General features: G+C 39.3%; 1 protein-coding gene across 5 annotated transcripts in view; it reads left to right on the plus strand.

Moving 5' to 3' along the window:
* Positions 1-20,177, plus strand: part of LOC130920027 (alpha-1,6-mannosylglycoprotein 6-beta-N-acetylglucosaminyltransferase B-like) — a 252,584-nt gene that overhangs the window by 115,569 nt on the left and 116,838 nt on the right. For all 5 annotated transcript variants that reach the window (XM_057842819.1, XM_057842820.1, XM_057842821.1 and 2 more), the window contains one exon: positions 3,835-3,999. In XM_057842819.1, the coding sequence (XP_057698802.1) occupies positions 3,835-3,999 (165 nt within the window). The remainder of the gene's footprint in view (positions 1-3,834; positions 4,000-20,177) is intronic.

Below are 20,177 nucleotides of genomic sequence, written 5' to 3' on the forward strand. Positions count from 1 at the left end.
TTCTCGCCATTTTTCTCCTACTGCGTTCGAGGCTTTTAGTCAACGACAACTTATGAAAGAGCTCACCGGAGTGGCTGGATATACGCGCAGACTCAAACCAAATGCTGTTCCATCAATTTTCCCTCACAAAAAGCCTGAACGTGGCTTAGATATCGAGTGAAGTTGGCACAATAAAGCAGCCACAGACAAGACACTCTGGCCGCGCGCTTAAGCAGCCAAGCCGCTCCTGTCGCTACAGCGCTAGGCGAACCTTCAGGCGTACCGCTAGTCCAGTGCTTCTCAATTATTTTCTGTTACACCCCCCCCAAGGAAGACGTAAATGTTTCGCGCCCCCCAAACTCTCTGCCGCCACTGTAAATAGTATCATTTGTCTATAAAATTAATATTATAAGTACGCATTTGCCTAACATTGTGTCCTTTTTTTCTTTTATAGAAAAAAGTAACATAGATCAACTTATAATGAAGTATAACTTTATTAACATTGTTTTGTTTGTAACAGAAAAGACTGAACGCGCATTAATTTGCCTGAATTTCAAAAAAAGTCACATCCAAACTGTAAAAATACACTTAAGGTACATTTTTGACCATTTGATACAGAAAAATGTAATAAAATCAGTAAATAATAACAAATTCAAATTGATTAGAAACATTCACTCATGAGGACAATATGCCAAAAAATTTGACCGAAAAAACAACTGATTAAAAGAAAAAAAGAGTGTCTTTGGACAGAAGGACAGTTTTTCTTTTTGCTGCTCACAGTATCACCTCCTTGGCAATGGTGAGGGGTTATTTTGCATTGAGCATGCTAACTGCTCACTGGTTTACTGATATAACACTGACAAAGCAGGACGATTGTTGGCAATATTCGGCACGTTTTCGCTGAAAAACAATCAAGCGGCTTATAAATGAGATTGGGGTCTAATGTCTTTAAGTGGCGTCTTAATTGATTTGGCTTCCGGCTGTCCGCTAAAAATTATTTTTAGACACAGTAAACAGTGGTCTTTCGTCATCACCCACTGTGTTAAAAGTCAAAGCTAAAAGGCAAATGGCACGAGGGAGAACCGTAGGTGAGGGCGGTCGTCGTGACGATCCCAAGTCAAAAATGGCATTTCTCGGGCGGAGACATGAGAACCGAAGAAGACAGTGGGTCGCTGCGTGAGTGAGTCCGGCCGGAAAACGGCTTTCGGAAACGACGGCGGCGCACAGCTCTTCATATCTCTTTTCTGTGTGCCGAGTGCTCTTGCTCAGTTCAAAAATACTGCGCGCACTCTGAAAATGAGAGCGCCACTGCCACCCACTGAGTGGATGTGCAAGTACACTTTAGTCCATTACGGCAAAAAAAAAAAAAAAACATGTTCCCCGAGGTCACATGCGCCCCCTTGGCATCGCTCTGCGCCCCCCTGGGGGGACGCGCCCCCCTTGGCATCGCGCCCCACTATTTGAGAAGTTCTGCACTAGTCACAGAGGAAGCTAATAATTCACTTCTACTGTCAGTTCATCAGGCAGTAAGCGTGTCTGTTCAGTATTCGCCTAATATGAGGGATGCTGCTACTCGAACTGATCCAAACACGTCCGATGCAATAGTACAGTGGCCAGCTGATGCGTGCCGAGCACTTAATATGGACAACCCTTACTTAGCTGAACGTTAGTTGGATGTACAAGACATGAAAGACACTCGATCCAGATGACTAATTTAATGAGGACAGCCACGACACAATGCCGATCCTGACTATCACACATGCGCATTCATAGTTGTAATACCGTCAGTGAGAGTTTATAATGTCAATAGTCATGAAAATAAAAATGAATGAATGACAAGGTATGTTCAAACTTTTGGCCTGTACTGTATGTAAAGCACACTCACCACAGCTCTGGATGCTAACAATCTACATAATTATTCTGGGATAAGTTTGAAAACGCAATAGTTTACCTTGAAGATCTGCTAACAAAAACCGGAGTTCTCAGCAGCATACACTCTCTCGCTCCGTTGTCATTGAGACGCACTTGCCGCGAGTACATCACCAGTTTTGCCCAACTCTTGTCTTATCAGGTATTTCCTGCTCCGCATTTTGCCCTGCTGCTCGTCTTGTACACGACCGACAATGCTGTCCTGCTCTTCACTTTTCAGATCTGGTTCAAAAAGGAAGGGCAAAACCGACGACATGTTAGGGTAGCTAACGAGTGACATGCTGGGAGTTCAGCAACGGGCCCGGTGACGTCACGCACTGCGACGTAACAAGAATGGCGACCTATCACTTAAAATAATTTTACAAACTTTATTAAAATGAAAACATTAAGAGGGGTTTTAATATCAAATTATTATAACTCATTCTAACATTTATCTTTTAAGAATTACTTATCTTAAAGATCGAGGATCCCTTTAAAGTTGCTGCAGTTAAAAAGCTCGTCGTTGGATCTCGGGATCGAGCTGATGGTCCGCCGCGAGGCGAGACACTGTCTGTCCCACCCTCACGGCTGCCCCCGGGTAGTTGTAATAAATATTATAAAAGATCATCATAATCACAATCATCATTGTAATAACAATATCAAAGGCAACAAGTCGTTTCATGCGCAAGATTTTAGCTTTAGTATTTTTTTTAACACCGGACACATGAAAATGCAGGGATAGGAAGAACATCCCTCCCATAACACAGCGGCAACATGGCTACAAAAACACCAGTCTTTGTGGTGGCCTTCATGAACATGTTGTCCTCCCCTGTCATGATAATGGCAGATGGATGCGGTATTTTCAAATTGTCTTTTTTAAGGGATTTTGATCAGTAATGTTACTCCGACTACACAACAGTGGATGGAGAGATTCTAAAACGGAAGTTGCTCGCAGACATAAGGAGGTAAAGCGGAAGTACCTCAGAAACTTGTCTATAAGAAATAATTGGACTTGGAGGACAAATAATTTTGATTTTGTCGCATCCCGTAGATCCAGCTAGAGCAGGGGTGTCCAAACTTTTTGCAAAGGGGGCCAGATTTTGTGTGGTAAAAACGTGGGGGGTCGACCTTGGCTAATGTCCTTTACGTAGAACAATATAAGCAAATTTTAGCAAGCCATTCTGTGTGTTACATTTTATTCATTATTTTTTTATTAATTGATAATTTCAACAATCTCGCAACTAGCCTTTGTGGCGTTCTCTTTTGACTCTCGGGCTCTTGCGAAATACTGCTGCTGTGAAATTAAACTAGCTTCAAGTTGCTTCAAATTTCTCGCTGCGTATCTTCCCTGTAATCTTGTCGTACATGTCAGCATGTCTTGTTTGGTAATATCGTTCACATTGAACTCCTTAAAAACAGCTACTGTCTCTTTGCAAATGAGGCAGACACAGTTGCTGCATATTTTAGTGAAGAAATAGTCAAATTTCCACCTATCCTTGAAGTGTCGGCCGTCGCAGTCAACTTTTTTTGTTGTTGATTGTCGCCATTTTAAAAAATTGGAAGTAAAGGGTCACACACACACATGTTGCTTAGAGTGCTGCCGCCTTTTAGTGGGTAAATGAGGAGCAGCATTTAGTGTGTAAGCTACTTCATATGCTGGTAGCAGTATTGCTGACCAATTTATTAAGTCTGTGAGTGGGCAAGACGTTATTGATCTTATGACAGAAGCTGGGGGCCGGATGAAATTTGACCACGGGCCGCATTTGGCCCCCGGGCCACACTTTGGACACGCCTGAGCTAGAGCAATGTAACTGCTTGTTCTGCAGACAAAGTAACATGATGAAGTCTGAATATTGCTGTAGTTTCTTTGTTCACCTTTATTAGAATTTGATTTCCCCCTTATGTTGACTCCAATGTATCCCTATTTCTATCCACTTTTTTTCTCAGGCTGCCTTCCGTACAGATCTGTCTATGTTACTCGACCAGATTGGCGCAGGAAAGGAGTCTTTGAGCTTCATGAAGCGTAGAATCCGTCGTCTCGCACCGCAGTGGGCGACAGCTGCATACCGCCTTGACGCTAAGCTACAACATCGGTGGAGGGACCAGAAAAAGGTATTGCAAAAAGCTACTAAACATCTTGGTTTTGCATTTCATTAACATGATCCTCTTTTACAAGAAATAGTTGGTCGTTAATTATGGGAAAAAACTGCCTAATTAAAGTGATCACCATCATGAAATGTTTATTTTAACTGTACAGGGATGAATTGAGATGAGCTTTTTCGAGGTAAGAGCTTTCATTAGACTGATCTTTTTTTTTTTTTTTTTTTTTTGACTTTCAAGCTAAATAAAAACACAGGCGCTGTATGGATGCACATAAGGCAGTAGTTTGACATAATGCTAAACAATTTTCGATAAAAGAAGTTTCTATTTGTTGTTTACCGTCAAAGTAAACACAAAACAAAAAGAATTAGGTCTTAATAATAAGCTGTTATTTACAAATATACAACAAGAGAATTTTATCTATGAAGCATCCACAATGCTGCAACAATGCATAACACCATAGACAGGTTAAAAAAAAAAACGTAGTTTCTGAGTTGCATTAATAACCCTTGAACAATGGTGGAGCTTGTGAAAAACTATTTTAGCAATACTTGCACGCATAATTTCGTAGTCCTCTGTGAATACTGATATTAATGCATCTTATTATGGTGATTCTGTATTATACCACCCCACCAGGTAGTATGCATATACCATAAGGAACATTTCAATATCCAGTGAATTTAAGCAACAAAAGTGTGGCAAAACTGTTCAATTATTTATATATTTATATGATTGTTTTATATTTATTTTGATTGTTTTTATTTCAGTACAATCTTAAACTGCGCTACAAGATATTGCAAATATTTGTGTGTGTTTGTTGGGAGCGTGGTGGGATTGTAGTTTCTATTCATTATAAGTGGTAAATAGAGTTTTATATAGTAGATATTGACACACTATCTCAATGTTTTTGTTTTATTTTGCATTAGGAGCATGGTTATTGGTTATGGAATGACTTGGAACTCATTGCTCAAGGCACGACTGAGGAAGTAACATTCAACCTTTAACTGTCGTATGACCGTACACATGGCTAATGTTTGTCAAATGTCATGAGGAGAAAAAAAATACAGCACATCAATGTTGTACTTAGTTTTAAAGTGCCTATGACAGCAAAAAGCATGTTTTTTTTCATATTATTTTATGCTCCTTAATGAAATGGACCGCTTGGATCAGTGTGGAAGCGATCGCTATATTTATTTAATCCCACGCCATGAAAATGAGTAACTTCCGGCTCCAGTCTTGAGTTGAGAAAGAGGGCGCTGTGACGTGTACGGTTGAAGGAGTCCTCTTCACTGTCCAGCCGTACTGTTGTATAAGAAGGACTAATGATTCATCTGATTTTGCGGATTAATTCGTTTATTTGTAGCATCACGCCAGCCAAACGGCTGCAGAAAAATTTTGCTGCACCAGGGAGAGGCGTGTGGGCCTTATTAGGGTTTCAGAAGGTTTTCATTCACCGGTGGATATTGGCCAAAACAAGCCCTACTACTGTGGGACCATTGGACTTACGAGGAAGTGAATAAACAACATGTTTTGTATTATGTCAAATACTGAGATCATTTTAATACGTAGGTGGCTTGCATTTTGTGGCTGACATGCTCCTTATCGACTCGGCCGATGACACCGGTGGCTTGTCGCACATCCCCCGGCCGGGAGAGCACGATACTCAGTTTATTGCCCTCTTCATGTGCCCGGTGTTCTGTCAAATTTTCAACCCCATCCGAAATTGCAACTTTGTGTTAAAAATGGCCGCGATTACAGCAATTGCAAAGTAAACACTACAAACTTTCTTTAAATAAAGAACTATTTACTTACGTTTTATCATGGATGGGCAGGTACAAAAGATCTCCTAAGACACATTCAGTCTGTCATTTTAGCTGCACAACAACTGCACGGCGCTCTTTGTTTATGTTGTCGCGGTGTAGTCAAGCATTATTTTTCATTATATTTGTGTTGACCACGTGGCAGCTACGCGTTCCTCAATTGTCGGCCGGTTTGTCCAGCAGTACTCTCCAGCTGCTTCCCCGGTGAGCTCTCCTGTCCGTAAGAGCAGGGGAACGAGCTGTAACCTGCTCTATCACGTTAAAATATTTGACGCAATTAACGCACATGTCCCGCTCAGACAGTATTCTGCCTTTTGGTATGTTTTACAGCAAGGTTTTTTGTGCTGTCTAACAGCGAACTCTTGTGGTCGCTTTGCGACATGGTTTATTGCTTTCTTGCCAGTTCAATATGGCTGCACGACGTCTCGGGCTGACGCCTACGTTGTAATGTTGTGCTTATATGATCCTTGGACAAGATTTGTCCGTAAGTAAGTATTGTTGTTAAGAATGTACATATTATGTTAGTAAGCAAAATGTTATATTTTTTATATGAGACGCTTTATGTTTAGTGAACCTGTATAGCGTTCTAAGCTAACGTTGTTGCTAATGCAATGCTTGTGTACTTTTTTTTTTTGTAGTTTTACTACGGTGTAAAGAGGACAATGTTTTGAGGCCATTTTATTAATAAATCAGATGAAAAAGGAAGAAGTCTGATTATTAAGGCGTCGTTCACTAGCTGTCTAGCTTTGGAAAAAGTAGACGCTTCGGAGTGAGGACAGCATAGACAGATTTAAATGACAGTAGAGTGAAATGCCCACTACAGTCCTTATGTACCGTATGTTGAATGTATATATCCATCTTGTGTCTTATCTTTCCATTCCAACAATTTATTTTACAGAATATATATATATAATTTACAGAAAAATATGGCATATTTTATAGATGGTTTGAATTGCGATTAATTGCGATTAATTACGATTAATTAATTTTTAAGCTGTAATTAACTCGATTAAAAATTTTAATCGTTTGACAGCCCTAATTTTTATTATTTCATATTCCATGTAGCACAAGATTGTTATTTGTCATGACCATGCCATTTATTTAGCAATTGGGAAAAATACTTTGATAAAAAGAATATCCTTTATAAATATTGGAGTAGAAAAACTGAAACAATGACATTTTTTTCGCCGCATTTTCCTCGTTATGAATAATTCCCCCTCAATGGGCTGCATACTAAATCAGATGAAACCATTCTCCTGCTGACGTCATCCACCTGTTAGGGACGCTAGAGCTCGATAATGGTAGGCGTGGCTAGACGGCGGATTAAAAGACTAATTTCCCGTCATCTGCGCTTTGCCAAATTGTTTTATATAGTCGAATCGTCTCAAAATATGATTCTAATTCACATAATAATGCTATTTGAGACTTTAACATTGATTTAAAGTGAATGACCCCCTTTTCAGGATAAATTATGTTCTTCTCATTATTGTTAACATCTGTTAGAACCCTCGCTGTGTAGGTACGCTTATCTTTGTGCAGAGTGTTCTAGCATATTTCAAAAACACGTGCGGCGTGGTCTCGTTCGCATGAGGACAGTCACAAACACACATTAATATGTGTGTGACCAGGTATCTGTTGCACTGTCGCTGTTCACTGACTGACTGGTGATCCATCCAGGGTGACCCTTCTCACATGAGATAAAGGGATAGATGATGGATGGATGCTGTGAACCTGTTACGACCTCTTGAGTTTACCTTCTCACCCAAACTCTGTGCAACGACTTTTTATCTCTGGATTGTTTTTATGGTGCAGCAATCCCAAGCTGAAATAAAATAGCTGATGGGGAAAAAAGGCGGGGGAAAGACAGTCAAAGTCTAAAAGATTTAATATCAAGATGGGATTGTAAAGCCATATAAACACTAAAATATTAACAATCTTATTTGGTTCTGACTTCCCAGAGAGGTTACAATTTGGTGTTTGACCAAAACGGCGGAAAGATATGCCGTTAAGTTTATTTTGAGCGGAGCGGTCCATCGACACACTTCACTAGAAATTATTTCAGCCAGAACCGAAGGGTTAGCTTTATGCTTTGCCTTCCCCTCTAGCAAGACATTTTGTGAAAGGTTACCAGTGAAATAAGAAGGACAATTATTACCAGTAACCATTTTCACATTTGAATGCAATATAGGACTTTAGGGCTCTTAAAGTACTTTTGTTCTGCAATAAGAAGTGATTCTATGCCTTGATCGTCAAACTTTAGATGATCGCTCTTAGCCATCTGTGCTCTTTGCTCTTCTTAACCATCTTTTGGTAAACATGTTTTAATTACCATATTCTGTGACTATTGATTATATTTCAATGTTTGAGACTCTGCGCGGGTATTTGGACTTTTAGGGCGAAGGAGGAAATGATTAGTAACCTTCAGCACATCAACTAAACTTAAGCTTAATTGATGCTGTGCAGCACAATAGGGCAGCATTCTAGTAGTACTCGTCCCTCACCCTCCAGCCATCTTCCCCTGGTAGGGTGGGCGAATGATGGTCATGCAAACTCAAATGTATCAAACCGAACAAACCCAGAAGTCAATAAAACAGAGTAAATCCTCGTCACAGCATATTGCGCTGTTGGTAACAAGGAAGCCGAACTTTTAACAGCACATCCACCGCACGCGCGTGCACGCACACATGTGTGGCGTTAAATTGCAGCGGGAAAATTATCGCTTTCATTTTCATTTACCGTGCGATAAATGGAATTATTGCGTATCGCGACAGGCTTATCTGCACAGACGTTTCTGTAAACTATGCCAGCTACTTAGTTATGGTGCTCCATGTATTCTTTTCCTGGCAGTATCTTACACCCAGCTAGTATGTGTTGGACTGTTTCAGGGGCCTGTTTGCACAGCCTGCACCTGGGATCCTGCGTGCAGTATTTATATAGTATATACATATATATATATATATATGTTTTTTTTTTTTTTACATAACATTAATCGTATTAACATTTAATTGTTGCAATAATCTAATATTGTTTCCACTACATATCACATGCCTGAGCCCTATTGTGAGAAACGAAAGACAAAACTCCAAGATAGATGAGCTACGAAATGAAAGCAGGTCACAAATGATGACGATGGTGATGATAATGATGGTGATTATGACAAAAGACGCCAAGCTGTACTGTTGCCAGTGGAGGAAAAAAAAGAAGACAAGATGGATGGATGGTCGTAAAGAAGGCGCAGTAGAAATGAATTAAGAACGACTAAATGGAGAAAGTAAGGGGGAGTGCAAAAGCTTGGTGGCTGCTGGATTCGTTAAAAACTACTTAAGCATTGGCCCTTGGGTGTCATTTGAAGGTTGACTTAATCCAAAAGGTCAGTTAAAACCAAATAAGCACCAAACTTTCTGAAAACACTACATTTTAAGGACTGAATGCCTCACTACACTGGCGCTTCATTAGGTTTAAGTCCAGAAAACAAAGATGAATGAACATGCTCTTGTGATAAAGCAGTTCATGAACACATTTTGTGTCTATCCAAAGCTCATTTTCTTCCTAAAGTTAGTTAACAAGTGTAGCCATACTTGCCTGTCATTGTGATTGATGTTTGCCTTTCTTGCAGTGCACTGAGGGGCTTTGTTGCACCCCATCATGGCTGCCTGAAGAGCCTAAACGCCTAACAATGAGTCACCGCTATCTCACAAGCAGATGTCGGCGTTTTTTGTGCGGGTTAGCCTAGCTGTCGGGAGCGGTTCATCACAGTAATCACAAGTGCAGGTGTGTCTGAGATAGGGGCTGGTGTGGTGCTGCAGTGGTTGTTGGTAGCGAGAACAAGGGCATAGGTTTGCATAGGGACAGTAGGAACATAACACTACCTACTTTTCAGGATGCTCAAATTGCCCCCACCAACTTTTAAGCAACCTTATTTGCAAGATATAATGACTTCAGTTAAATACAGTGGGGCAAATAAGTATTTAGTCAACCACCAATTGTGCAAGTTCTCCTACTTGAAAAGATTAAAGAGGCCTGTAATTGTCAACATGGGTAGACATCAACCATGAGAGACAGAATGTGGAAAAAAAACAATCACATTGTTTGGTTTTTTTAAAGAATTTATTTCCAAATTAGAGTGGAAAATAGGTATTTGGTCACCTACAAATAAGCAAGATTTCTGGCTGTCAAAGAGGTCTAACTTCTTCTAACGAGGTCTAATGAGGCTCCACTCATTACCTGTATTAATGGCACCTGTTTTAACTCTTTATCAGTATAAAAGACACTTGTCCACAACTCAGTCAGTCACACTCCAAACTCCACTATGGCCAAGACCAAAGAGCTGTCGAAGGACACCAGAGACAAAATTGTAGACCTGCACCAGGCTGGGAAGACTGAATCTGCAATTGGTAAAACGCTTGGTGTAAAGAAATCAACTGTGGGGGCGATGATTAGAAAATGGAAGACATACAAGAACACTGATAATCTCCCTCGATCTGGGGCTCCATGCAAGATCTCAATCCCGTGGCGTCAAAATGATAACAAGAACGGTGAGCAAAAATCCCAGAACCACACGGGGGGACCTAGCGAATGACCTACAGAGAGCTGGGACCACAGTAACAAAGGCTACTATCAGTAACACAATGCACCGCCAGGGACTCCAATCCTGCACTGCCAGACGTGTCCCCCTGCTTAAGAAAGTACTAGTCCAGGCCCGTCTGCGGTTTGCTAGAGAGCATTTGGATGATCCAGAAGAGGACTAGGAGAATGTGTTATGGTCAGATGAAACCAAAATAGAACTTTTTGGTAGAAACACAGGTTCTCGTGTTTGGAAGAGAAAGAATACATCCGAAGAACACCAAACCCACTGTGAAGCATAGGGGTGGTAACACCATGCTTTGGGGCTTTTTTCTGCAAAGGGGCCAGGACGACTGATCCGTGTAAAGGAAAGACTGAATGGGGCCATATATGGAGAGATTTTGGTGAAAATCTCCTTCCATCAGCAAGGGCATTGAAGATGAGACGTGGCTGGGTCTTTCAGCATGACAATGATCCCAAACACACAGCCAGGGCAACAAAGGAGTGGCTTCATAAGAAGCATTTCAATGTCCTGGAGTGGCCTAGCCAGTCTCCAGATCTCAACCCATAGAAAATCTGTGGAGGGAGTCGAAAGTCCGTGTTGCCCAACAACAGCCCCAAAAAATCACTGCTCTAGAGGAGATCTCCATGAAGGAAGGGGCCAAAATACCAGCAACAGTGTGTGAAAAGCTTGTGAAGAGTTACAGAAAACGTTTGGCCTCTGTTATTGGCAACAAAGGGTACATAACAAAGTATTGAGATGAACTTTTGGTATTGAACAAATACTTATTTTCCACCAGGATTTGCAAATCAATTCTTTAAAAATCAAACAATGTGATTTTCTGTTTTTTTTCCACGTACTGTCTCTCATGGTTGAGGTTTACCCATGTTGACAATTACAGGCCTCTCTAATATTTTCCAGTGGGAGAACTTACACAATTAGTGGATGACTAAATACTTTTTTGCCCCACTGTAGGTAATTTAGATCGTCTCCCCATATGTTGTAAGGATAAAATGGACCCTACCATGATTACGTGAATTACAGTACTTTAATTATGTTCAGACTTACTGTACATTGCCAGTCCATAATTTTTCCCTCAAACGCACGTTTGATTGGCTGATGACTGGACCCCCCAACACACACACACACACACACGCACACACGCATTCACACGCAAATACAAAATGCCGCCTCCTCAGCCCCCTTCGAAGACGTGGGATATTAGAAGTTTTTTTCCGCCAGCAGCGGCCACTGTAAGTTATGTAAAAATGCCTAAATTTTTATTTATTTTTTTTATTCCCTGACTAAGAAGTTTTTTTGTTGTTGTTGTTATATTTAATTTATTTAAACAATCAATTTTGAGTGGTTTTAAGAAAAATTGGGTTTTTTTGCATCCCTGAATACTTAGAGATGATTAACAAGTTTGTATTTCTTCTGTATGTTAATATAATTTATGTTCAAATAATGCCATTTAGATTTGCTAATAAAATCCAGACATTTATTTTCGAAGTTTTCAAAATGTTTATTCAGTAGTTTTTGAAAACTAAGGTATGAATCGAACGAAGTATCACCTGAACCAATACATATGCACTCCAAAAACCCACCTCCTTAAAACTGAAAGGGAAAAAAAATCACTTGTTTTCAGTGTAATTCTACTAGAAAAAAGTGGAATTATCTGCCAATACTTCAAGTCAATTTTACTCAGATTTCTTGAAATAAGAAAAATAGCTAGCTGAAGATAAGATTAACAGGCTTATTTTAAGTAAAAGGTTTGTATATTTAATCTTGAAAAAAACTTGTCAGAAATATACTTTAATTCAAGAATCGATATTGTTCAAAACATTATTTGAAAGCATTTTTTCTTGATTTAGATGAAAAATGACTGACTTTTCAGATGTATTGGCGTAATAAGAACAAATAGTAATCTTTACTAAAAGTAAGTGGAAGAATCTGGCGCATTAATCTGTTAACTAGTCTTTAACACTCAAAACAAGATGGAGAAAATTATTCGACTAGATTTAAAGGCCAAATGTGAAGTAAGGTTGGCCAACCATGTTTTTGAATAATATCAATGGCTAGACAATTCTAATTATATTTTCGTTATTTTTTTTTTTAACGCAACCCTTCCAGATTCTTTGTTTAACCCATAGCAACGCCCTTGACAACAAAAATGCTTTTCTTCGACAATCTTCGGAAATCTTCGGAATTGACGTCACACCGAAACCTGCGAGGGAAGTCCGCCATACACACAGTATTCTTGCATTGCTTCTCAGTAAGATGCCACGGCGGTGTGTGGCAATGTATTGTTCTCAATCTAAAGAAAACTTGTATGAGTGGCTGAAGGATAGCAGGGCACGTAAATGGACATCTTTTGTTTGTACGAAGCGAATGAATTTCACGCCATCATCGAGTAGTGTTCTCTGCTGCAAACACTTCGAAGATGCCTGCTTCCTCAACCGGTCTGCTTATGATCAAGGATTTGCCAAAAAGTAAGTGTGATTTTTGGATAGATGACTGATGACTTTGTCAAAGCAGAGCTGCCAACTGTTGTGGAATGAACAGTAGAAGCTAGCGACGTTAGCCGAAAGCTAACTCGTGGCAATCCCCGATCATAGTTGTTGTTGCATTCGCTAGGTTAAGCATGTTTAAATTGTGCTTCATCTACGATCTTGTGCGAAAGGGTTAATCCACTGTCAGTCGGGAAAGGGGTGTGGATGTGCATATAAGCGGGTCGGTGTCGCGGTAATTCACGGTCACGTTGCCGTAAGAGAGACACACCGCCGGTGAGCTTGTGCACATTTATTTGTATTTGTATTATGTATTTCCACTTTCATGCTTCAAGCATTGCATTGCTTTTGGACGGTTCGGCGTTTCTTTCACGGTGATCGCGTGATAGCCTTCTAGTTTGTGTTTTACGAGAGCCGCTGACAGGTGACAGCTGACAACTAGCGTCTTGGTTTAGCGTAGCCATTGAGTCAATCTCGCAGCGAATCAGCGAGCGGCGCAGGTCACGCACTGAATCATGGGAAATGTAGTCTCGGGACAACACTGAAGTGGTGCTTTGTAATCTGTTCGCTTGTGTGAAAAAAAACTACATTTCCTCACGCCATTAGACGCCACTTCTACAGGCTCTATCTATCACTCCGCACAGCCTGCCGAGAGCCCCAAGCTGTGTTCGTACTGTTAGCGCCATGTGTTAATAAAGAAACAAAGTTGTCAGCACGTTGTGTGTTCGATACTTTTGTCAACAAAAAGCTCATAACAAGACACTATGCACGATCCGTTTAAGAGACACTGGGACTGGAAGTAGTAGTAGCTGGTAGTACGAGGCGAGGCGGAGATGAGCAAGAAGCAAAACTTCGCGGTCGAATGTGAAGGCAGTCCGCTATTATTTTGTTTTCTTATCTTTTCTTAAGCCATCAACGACTCATCTCCTTCTTTCCCCCCCAACATTTTTATATTATTATTTTATATGCACGGGAGCTGCAGGATCTGCCAAAATGAACATGAAGTCTGATTTTTTTTTTTTTAAACAATGTCATCAGATAGACAAAAACATAAAATTATGTGCAAATGCCTGCATCTTCAAATCATGAAAATAATAACAGCCTATATTTTACCAATCTTGTAATCTCGATGGGTCTTGTCTCCATTCCGTGTCAGGTAGTCTAGGCACATTGTTTGCATCCTGATTAGCGTCTGGCTAATACACGTTAGGTCCAACATAAGATTCCAACCTCCTCTTCTTCCCCCAACTCTTCAAAAACTTGGATCTCCTCCCTTGCGCTCGATCTATCGCTTATATCGCTGTTTGAATCATTGTTTGAAGGGCTTTGTATGGCGGCCGTATGTATGGAGCGCTGCCATCGCTTTTCTCGGTGTGACGTATCACTTCCGGGTTCGTCCCCTTTCAGGCTCGAACTTCGGAAACGTGATTATTTTGTCAAATATACAACATATAAATTATTTTTTCATGCTTTATTTGTTGAACAATGTTTAATTACTTTAATTGTGACCCTATTTGGCATGTTATGAAATTACTTCACATTTGGTCTTTAAGAAAAAATATCGGATTAAGACATTATACTGTAAATTTGCAGTGTGAAAGTTAGCACAAATCAATACAGATTTATTTTGCATTATTCATTTAGCCTATCAATTTATTAGGTTCTTATTGGTGAGAAATGTAGCCCTGACCGCTGTTCAGCCAATCTGTTTGGTCTTATTAATGTCCCGTCCCCAGCAAAAAGTGTACATACAGTTTATGCTGTTATATCGTCCCTACCAATATTAAGACTAAACTTACGCCCTTGAGCGAGAAGGTTTGATCCTGGGGTTTATCTAAACATATGTAGATGTAAATTAAACATAATTATTTAAGATGACTGTTTCAATCAAATTTGAAATTCTCTAGCCTCAACATTTTTCCCTCCTTTGATTGGTGAGTTATTGCAAAAGTTTACCAAAATACATACCGTAACTCATCTACTGCAATTTATGCTTATAGCAGTCATTTTATAACTGAGAAGTCTGGTTGTGAATTAGTACATCCAATATTGAGCGTTTCTGGAGGATTGTGACATGTTTCTTTAATTGCTTTCAAGTATTTGTCATGTTTATGATCCGCATATTGATTCTGATATACCCCAGATGATGTACATAGCACAGTTACATATTACAGTATTACATTGTGTTTCGATGGTTTCTATAATTGCAACATGATATTGGTAAAGGAGCAAGTTGAGTAAGTCCCAATGAAGGCTTTGGAACCAAGTGTATGGCCTGCTGGGTTTTCCAAATGCAATTGAAGCATTAGAGCCCTGTTTATCACTGTTCCATGACAATCTTTTCCCAAATTTGACCCATCCTGTACACCACGGGTCTCCATGCTATTTGTCATAGGGCTGCAGTGGGTGCAGGACTTCATTCCTCCATAACAAGACAACACCTTTTCACCAATCTGGTCTTACAAGTGTAATCGGTTGCTTGCAGTCAGGTGCTGCTTGTTTTACCAGAAACCTCATTGGTTAAACTGTTTGTGCTGGATCAGTGGGAACAAAAAGCAGGACCCACAGTGGCCCGAAGGCCGGTTTAGGATACAAAGTACATACTCAGACTTTGACTTTCCTTAGGAAGAGAAGTGTTGATGATAATTAATGTAGTGATTAATTACACGTTTCTACCAGCAACACTGAAAACCATAAGAAGGTTCAGAAATGTTTCCCATGTGATTCGCTTGGTTTACCTTTTTTTTTTTTCTCGAGGCTTTTTAATTGCATTACCGTATTTCATTGAGAACTTAATGTTACCTAAAGGTTCCTAGTTGGCCAGTAGAATGAGCTGGTGACGTAGTTCATTTTGAACTTGTTTCCTCTATTGTTTACATACAGTGCTCCAGAAGACAATATGCGAAAAGTTGCAAATGGACATAAAATATATATATATATATATATATATATATATATATATATATATATATATATATATATATATATATATATATATATATATATATATATATATTAGGACTGTCAAAGTGAGTTAATTACAGCTTAAAAATTAATTAATCGTAATTAATCGCAATTAAAACCATCTATAAAATATGCCATATTTTTCTGTAAATTACTGTTGGAATGGAAAGATAAGACACAAGATGGATATATACATTCAACATACGGTACATAAGGACTGTATTTGTTTATTATAATAATAAATCAACAAGATGGCATTAACATTATTAACATTCTGTTAAAGTGATCCATGGATAGAAAGACTTGTAGTTCTTAAAAGAAAAATGTTAGTACAAGTTATAGAAATGTTATATTAAAACGCCTCTTAATGTTTTCGTTTTAATAAAATTTGTAAAAATTTCAATCAAAAAATAAACTAGTAGCCCTATTCTGTCCTCAATGTGTGTGAGTACACAAATTGACAGATAGCGAACATAAGTTCCAAAAAGAAATCAGACTGTGTGGCAAAGTTGCATGGGCTTTACTGAAGTCATCTCTTTTTGACAGGAGCACGTTTCTTGTATTTTTGTAAAACTGAAAATAACAAGGGAATGTATAACTTGCATAAATCACAAAATAACATAAATGTACACACACGTGTCCATTTGAGCAGTAGCACTAGCCAATTAGCTCACAAGCATCTAACAATGTAACTGCATTTCACCATATATGTGAACAAATTCAAATACACATCATCAATAACTATCTAATGCTCATGAATATAAACAAAGGAGGAATATAACTCACAAGCGATGCATGTATTAGACACAAACAGTGTGATGGGGCTATGAGAACTGCCACTGAATACTGGATGCGGACGTTAGCTGGTCTGAATAGCACTGTCTATTAGTGTGAGTTCGCGTCGACATATAATCACGTCAGAAAAGCGCGCCGAAACCCAAATAATCAGCTGCACTGAACCGCCAGCAGAGGGCGACATTACGCCACATAACATATGCAAGTCACACCCAAGCGCCAGCAGAGGGCGGAAAAACTCCATAAAACACAATTAACAAGCTGGCCTTTCACTGTACTGACATTTAAATCTGTCTGAGCGGGCCTAGTGCGTTAATTGCGTCAAATATTTTAACGTGATTAATTTAAAAAATTAATTAACGCCCGTTAACGCGATAATTTTGACAGCCCTATACATATATATATATATATATATATATATATATATATATATATATATATATATATATATATATATATATATATATATATATATACACTCACCGACCACTTTATTAGGTACACCTGTCCAACTGCTCGTTAACACTTAATTTCTAATCAGCCAATCACATGGCGGCAACTCAGTGCATTTAGGCACGTAGACATGGTTTAAGACAATCTCCTACAGTTCAAACCGAGGAGCAGTATGGGGAAGAAAGGTGATTTGAGGGACTTTGAACATGGCGTGGTTGTTGGTGCCAGAAGGGCTGGTCTGAGTATTTCAGAAACTGCTGATCTACTGGGATTTTCACGCACAACGATCTCTAGGGTTAACAGAGAATGGTCCGAAAAAGAAAAAATATCCATTGAGCGGCAGTTTTGTGGGCGGAAATGCCTTGTTGATGCCAGAGGTCAGAGGAGAATGGTCAGACTGGTTCGAGCTGATAGAAAGGCAACAGTGACTCAAATAACCACTCGTTACAACCAAGGTAGGCAGAAGAGCATCTCTGAACGCACAGTACATCTAACTTTGAGGCAGATTGGCTACAGCAGCAGAAGACCACGCCGGGTGCCACTCCTTTCAGCTAAGAACAGGAAACTGATGCTACAATTTGCACAAGCTCATCGAAATTGGACAATAGAAGATTGGAAAAACGTTGCCTGGTCTGATGAGTCTCGATTTCTGCTGCGACATTCGGATGCTAGGGTCAGAATTTGGCGTCAACAACATGAAAGCATGGATCCATTCTGCCTTGTATCAACGGTTCAGGCTGGTGGTGGTGGTGTAATGGTGTGGGGAATATTTTCTTGGTACTCTTTGGGCCCCTTGGTACCAATTGAGCATCGTTGGAAAGCCACAGCCTACCTGAGTATTGTTGCTGACCATGTCCATCCCTTTATGACCACAATGTACCCAACTTCTGATGGCTACTTTCAGCAGGATAATGCGCCATGTCATAATGCTGGAATCATCTCAGACTGGTTTCTTGAACATGACAATGAGTTCACTGTACTCAAATGGCCTCCACAGTCACCAGATCTCAATCCAATAGAGCATCTTTGGGATGTGGTGGAACGGGAGATTCGCATCATGGATGTGCAGCCGACAAATCTGCACCAACTGTGTGATGCCATCATGTCAATATGGACCAAACTCTCTGAGGAATGCTTCCAGCACCTTGTTGAATCTATGCCACGAAGAATTGAGGCAGTTCTGAAGGCAAAAGGGGGTCCAACCCGTTACTAGCGTGGTGTACCTAATAAAGTGGCCAGTGAGTGTATATATATATATATATATATTAGGGCTGTCCCAAACAACTAATTTTCTCCCGATTAGACAGCCGACTATTTTTACGATTAGTCGACTAATCTTATAATTTTTTTAAATTATTTTTTTTTTACTAATTTAGCAATGAATTTTTTTTTTTACGCTTGTCAATTCACAAAAACATTTTGGAACACTTAAATTCTTGATTAAAGTACAAATAAACAGATAAATAACAATAATAAATCACAAATAAACAATGAGTTCAAATGCTGATAGAATTAACTTGTGGAAAAGAATGGAATGTAAACAGATTCAGAACACCGACTTCACCTTTCCAAAATGATTCAAAACAATTCTTAAAAAAATACCTATAGCATTAATGTTATAGTATACTGTAGTACTATATATAATAGTATTATAATAATTATTCATTGCCAATCAGAATTCTCATAAAGGGTGTCATTTTAAAGGTATTCTTAGTGTAGAATCTGAAGGATCTGGGATTTAACTCCAGAAATCGTTATTTATATGACGAACATTACATGCTTTTATTTTGAAATGTTCACCGGAAGTACGTTCGCTAAACCGCTAATTTAAGCTTTACACTCCGCAAAAAAGCACTTTTTGTCATTGCATGTGTTGTCAGTAATAGATTTTTTTTTTCCTTTTGCAAATGCTGTTCACCAGCGATTTTTCATGTTTGAAGTGTCACCCTTTTACCTGCAAGTTTTGGAGAAGGCTGCCTGTTTAATAGCCGGCTAAAGTAGGTCGTCTTTTTTCCCCATTCACCTCAATGTAGCAATGCTAACGTATATAGTGTTTAATATAGATGTGTTTTCTTATTTTCTATGTCTGAACTTAAATTCTACAGCGTGTTGATGAGAGAAAAGAACGAGTCTCATATGCCATCAGCACGCACGCACACGCCGCAACGATAAAACGCAGCCGTAAAAAAATGACCGCCCTCATTTTTATTTACCATGCGATAATTGGACTCATTGCATATTGCGACAGGCTTAGCAACTTCAATAAAACATGTCAGTAGTTAGTTAGACGGACTTACAATCTCCTGTCGTTATCATTCACGGCCGACGTGCAGCCAAGCTTGGCATTGAAGAGACAGGACACAACAGTGTACCCTCCTGTGTTTCTTTAAAAATAAGTCAATGTTTTGGACTCTGGTGCACTTTTTTGGCTTTGTGCCGCTTTCCCCGCTTGCATACCAAGCGTCCGACATTCTGAACTTTCCACGCATTTTTTTTTTTAAACCCTTCATTAACCGTCGACGGGATGTTGTGCTCGTCGACGGATTTACGTCATCAATGACGTCGACTATGTCGACTAGTCGGGACAGCTCTAATATAATATATATAGATATATATACTAAGACTAAGAAAGTCTTAGTCATTAATCCTGGGGCAGATTCACCAAGCATTTACTTTCTGCAGTATTTGTAGCATTAAGGCAGCCACAATTAGACAGAAAAAAATATCGTTAATTTTTATATACAATATATTATATATAATTTTTATACACAGTCCTTATGGTTTTTTTGGTAGTACACAATCACATGATCTGTGAAAAAAAAACAATATCCATAGCGATATTGAAGAAACCAACACGTTTGTGGAAAAACAACCAATCAGAAACAGAAGCCATGACTTAGGATGTGTCAGTCATTTGTCAAGCATTTAAACATCGTCTCTTGCTGACCTGTTGCCTTTAAAACCCAGAAAAGCAAACTAATGACTAACTAACAAATGTTTTTTTTTTTTACTTTTGCCCTTTCCTGTCTGTTTTGAACATAAAATGTAACACTTCAGCACCAAAGTCTGTATACCCTAATGTTGATA

Source organism: Corythoichthys intestinalis, chromosome 8 (genome assembly GCF_030265065.1).
Source record: "Corythoichthys intestinalis isolate RoL2023-P3 chromosome 8, ASM3026506v1, whole genome shotgun sequence".
Classification (NCBI taxonomy): domain Eukaryota; kingdom Metazoa; phylum Chordata; class Actinopteri; order Syngnathiformes; family Syngnathidae; genus Corythoichthys; species Corythoichthys intestinalis.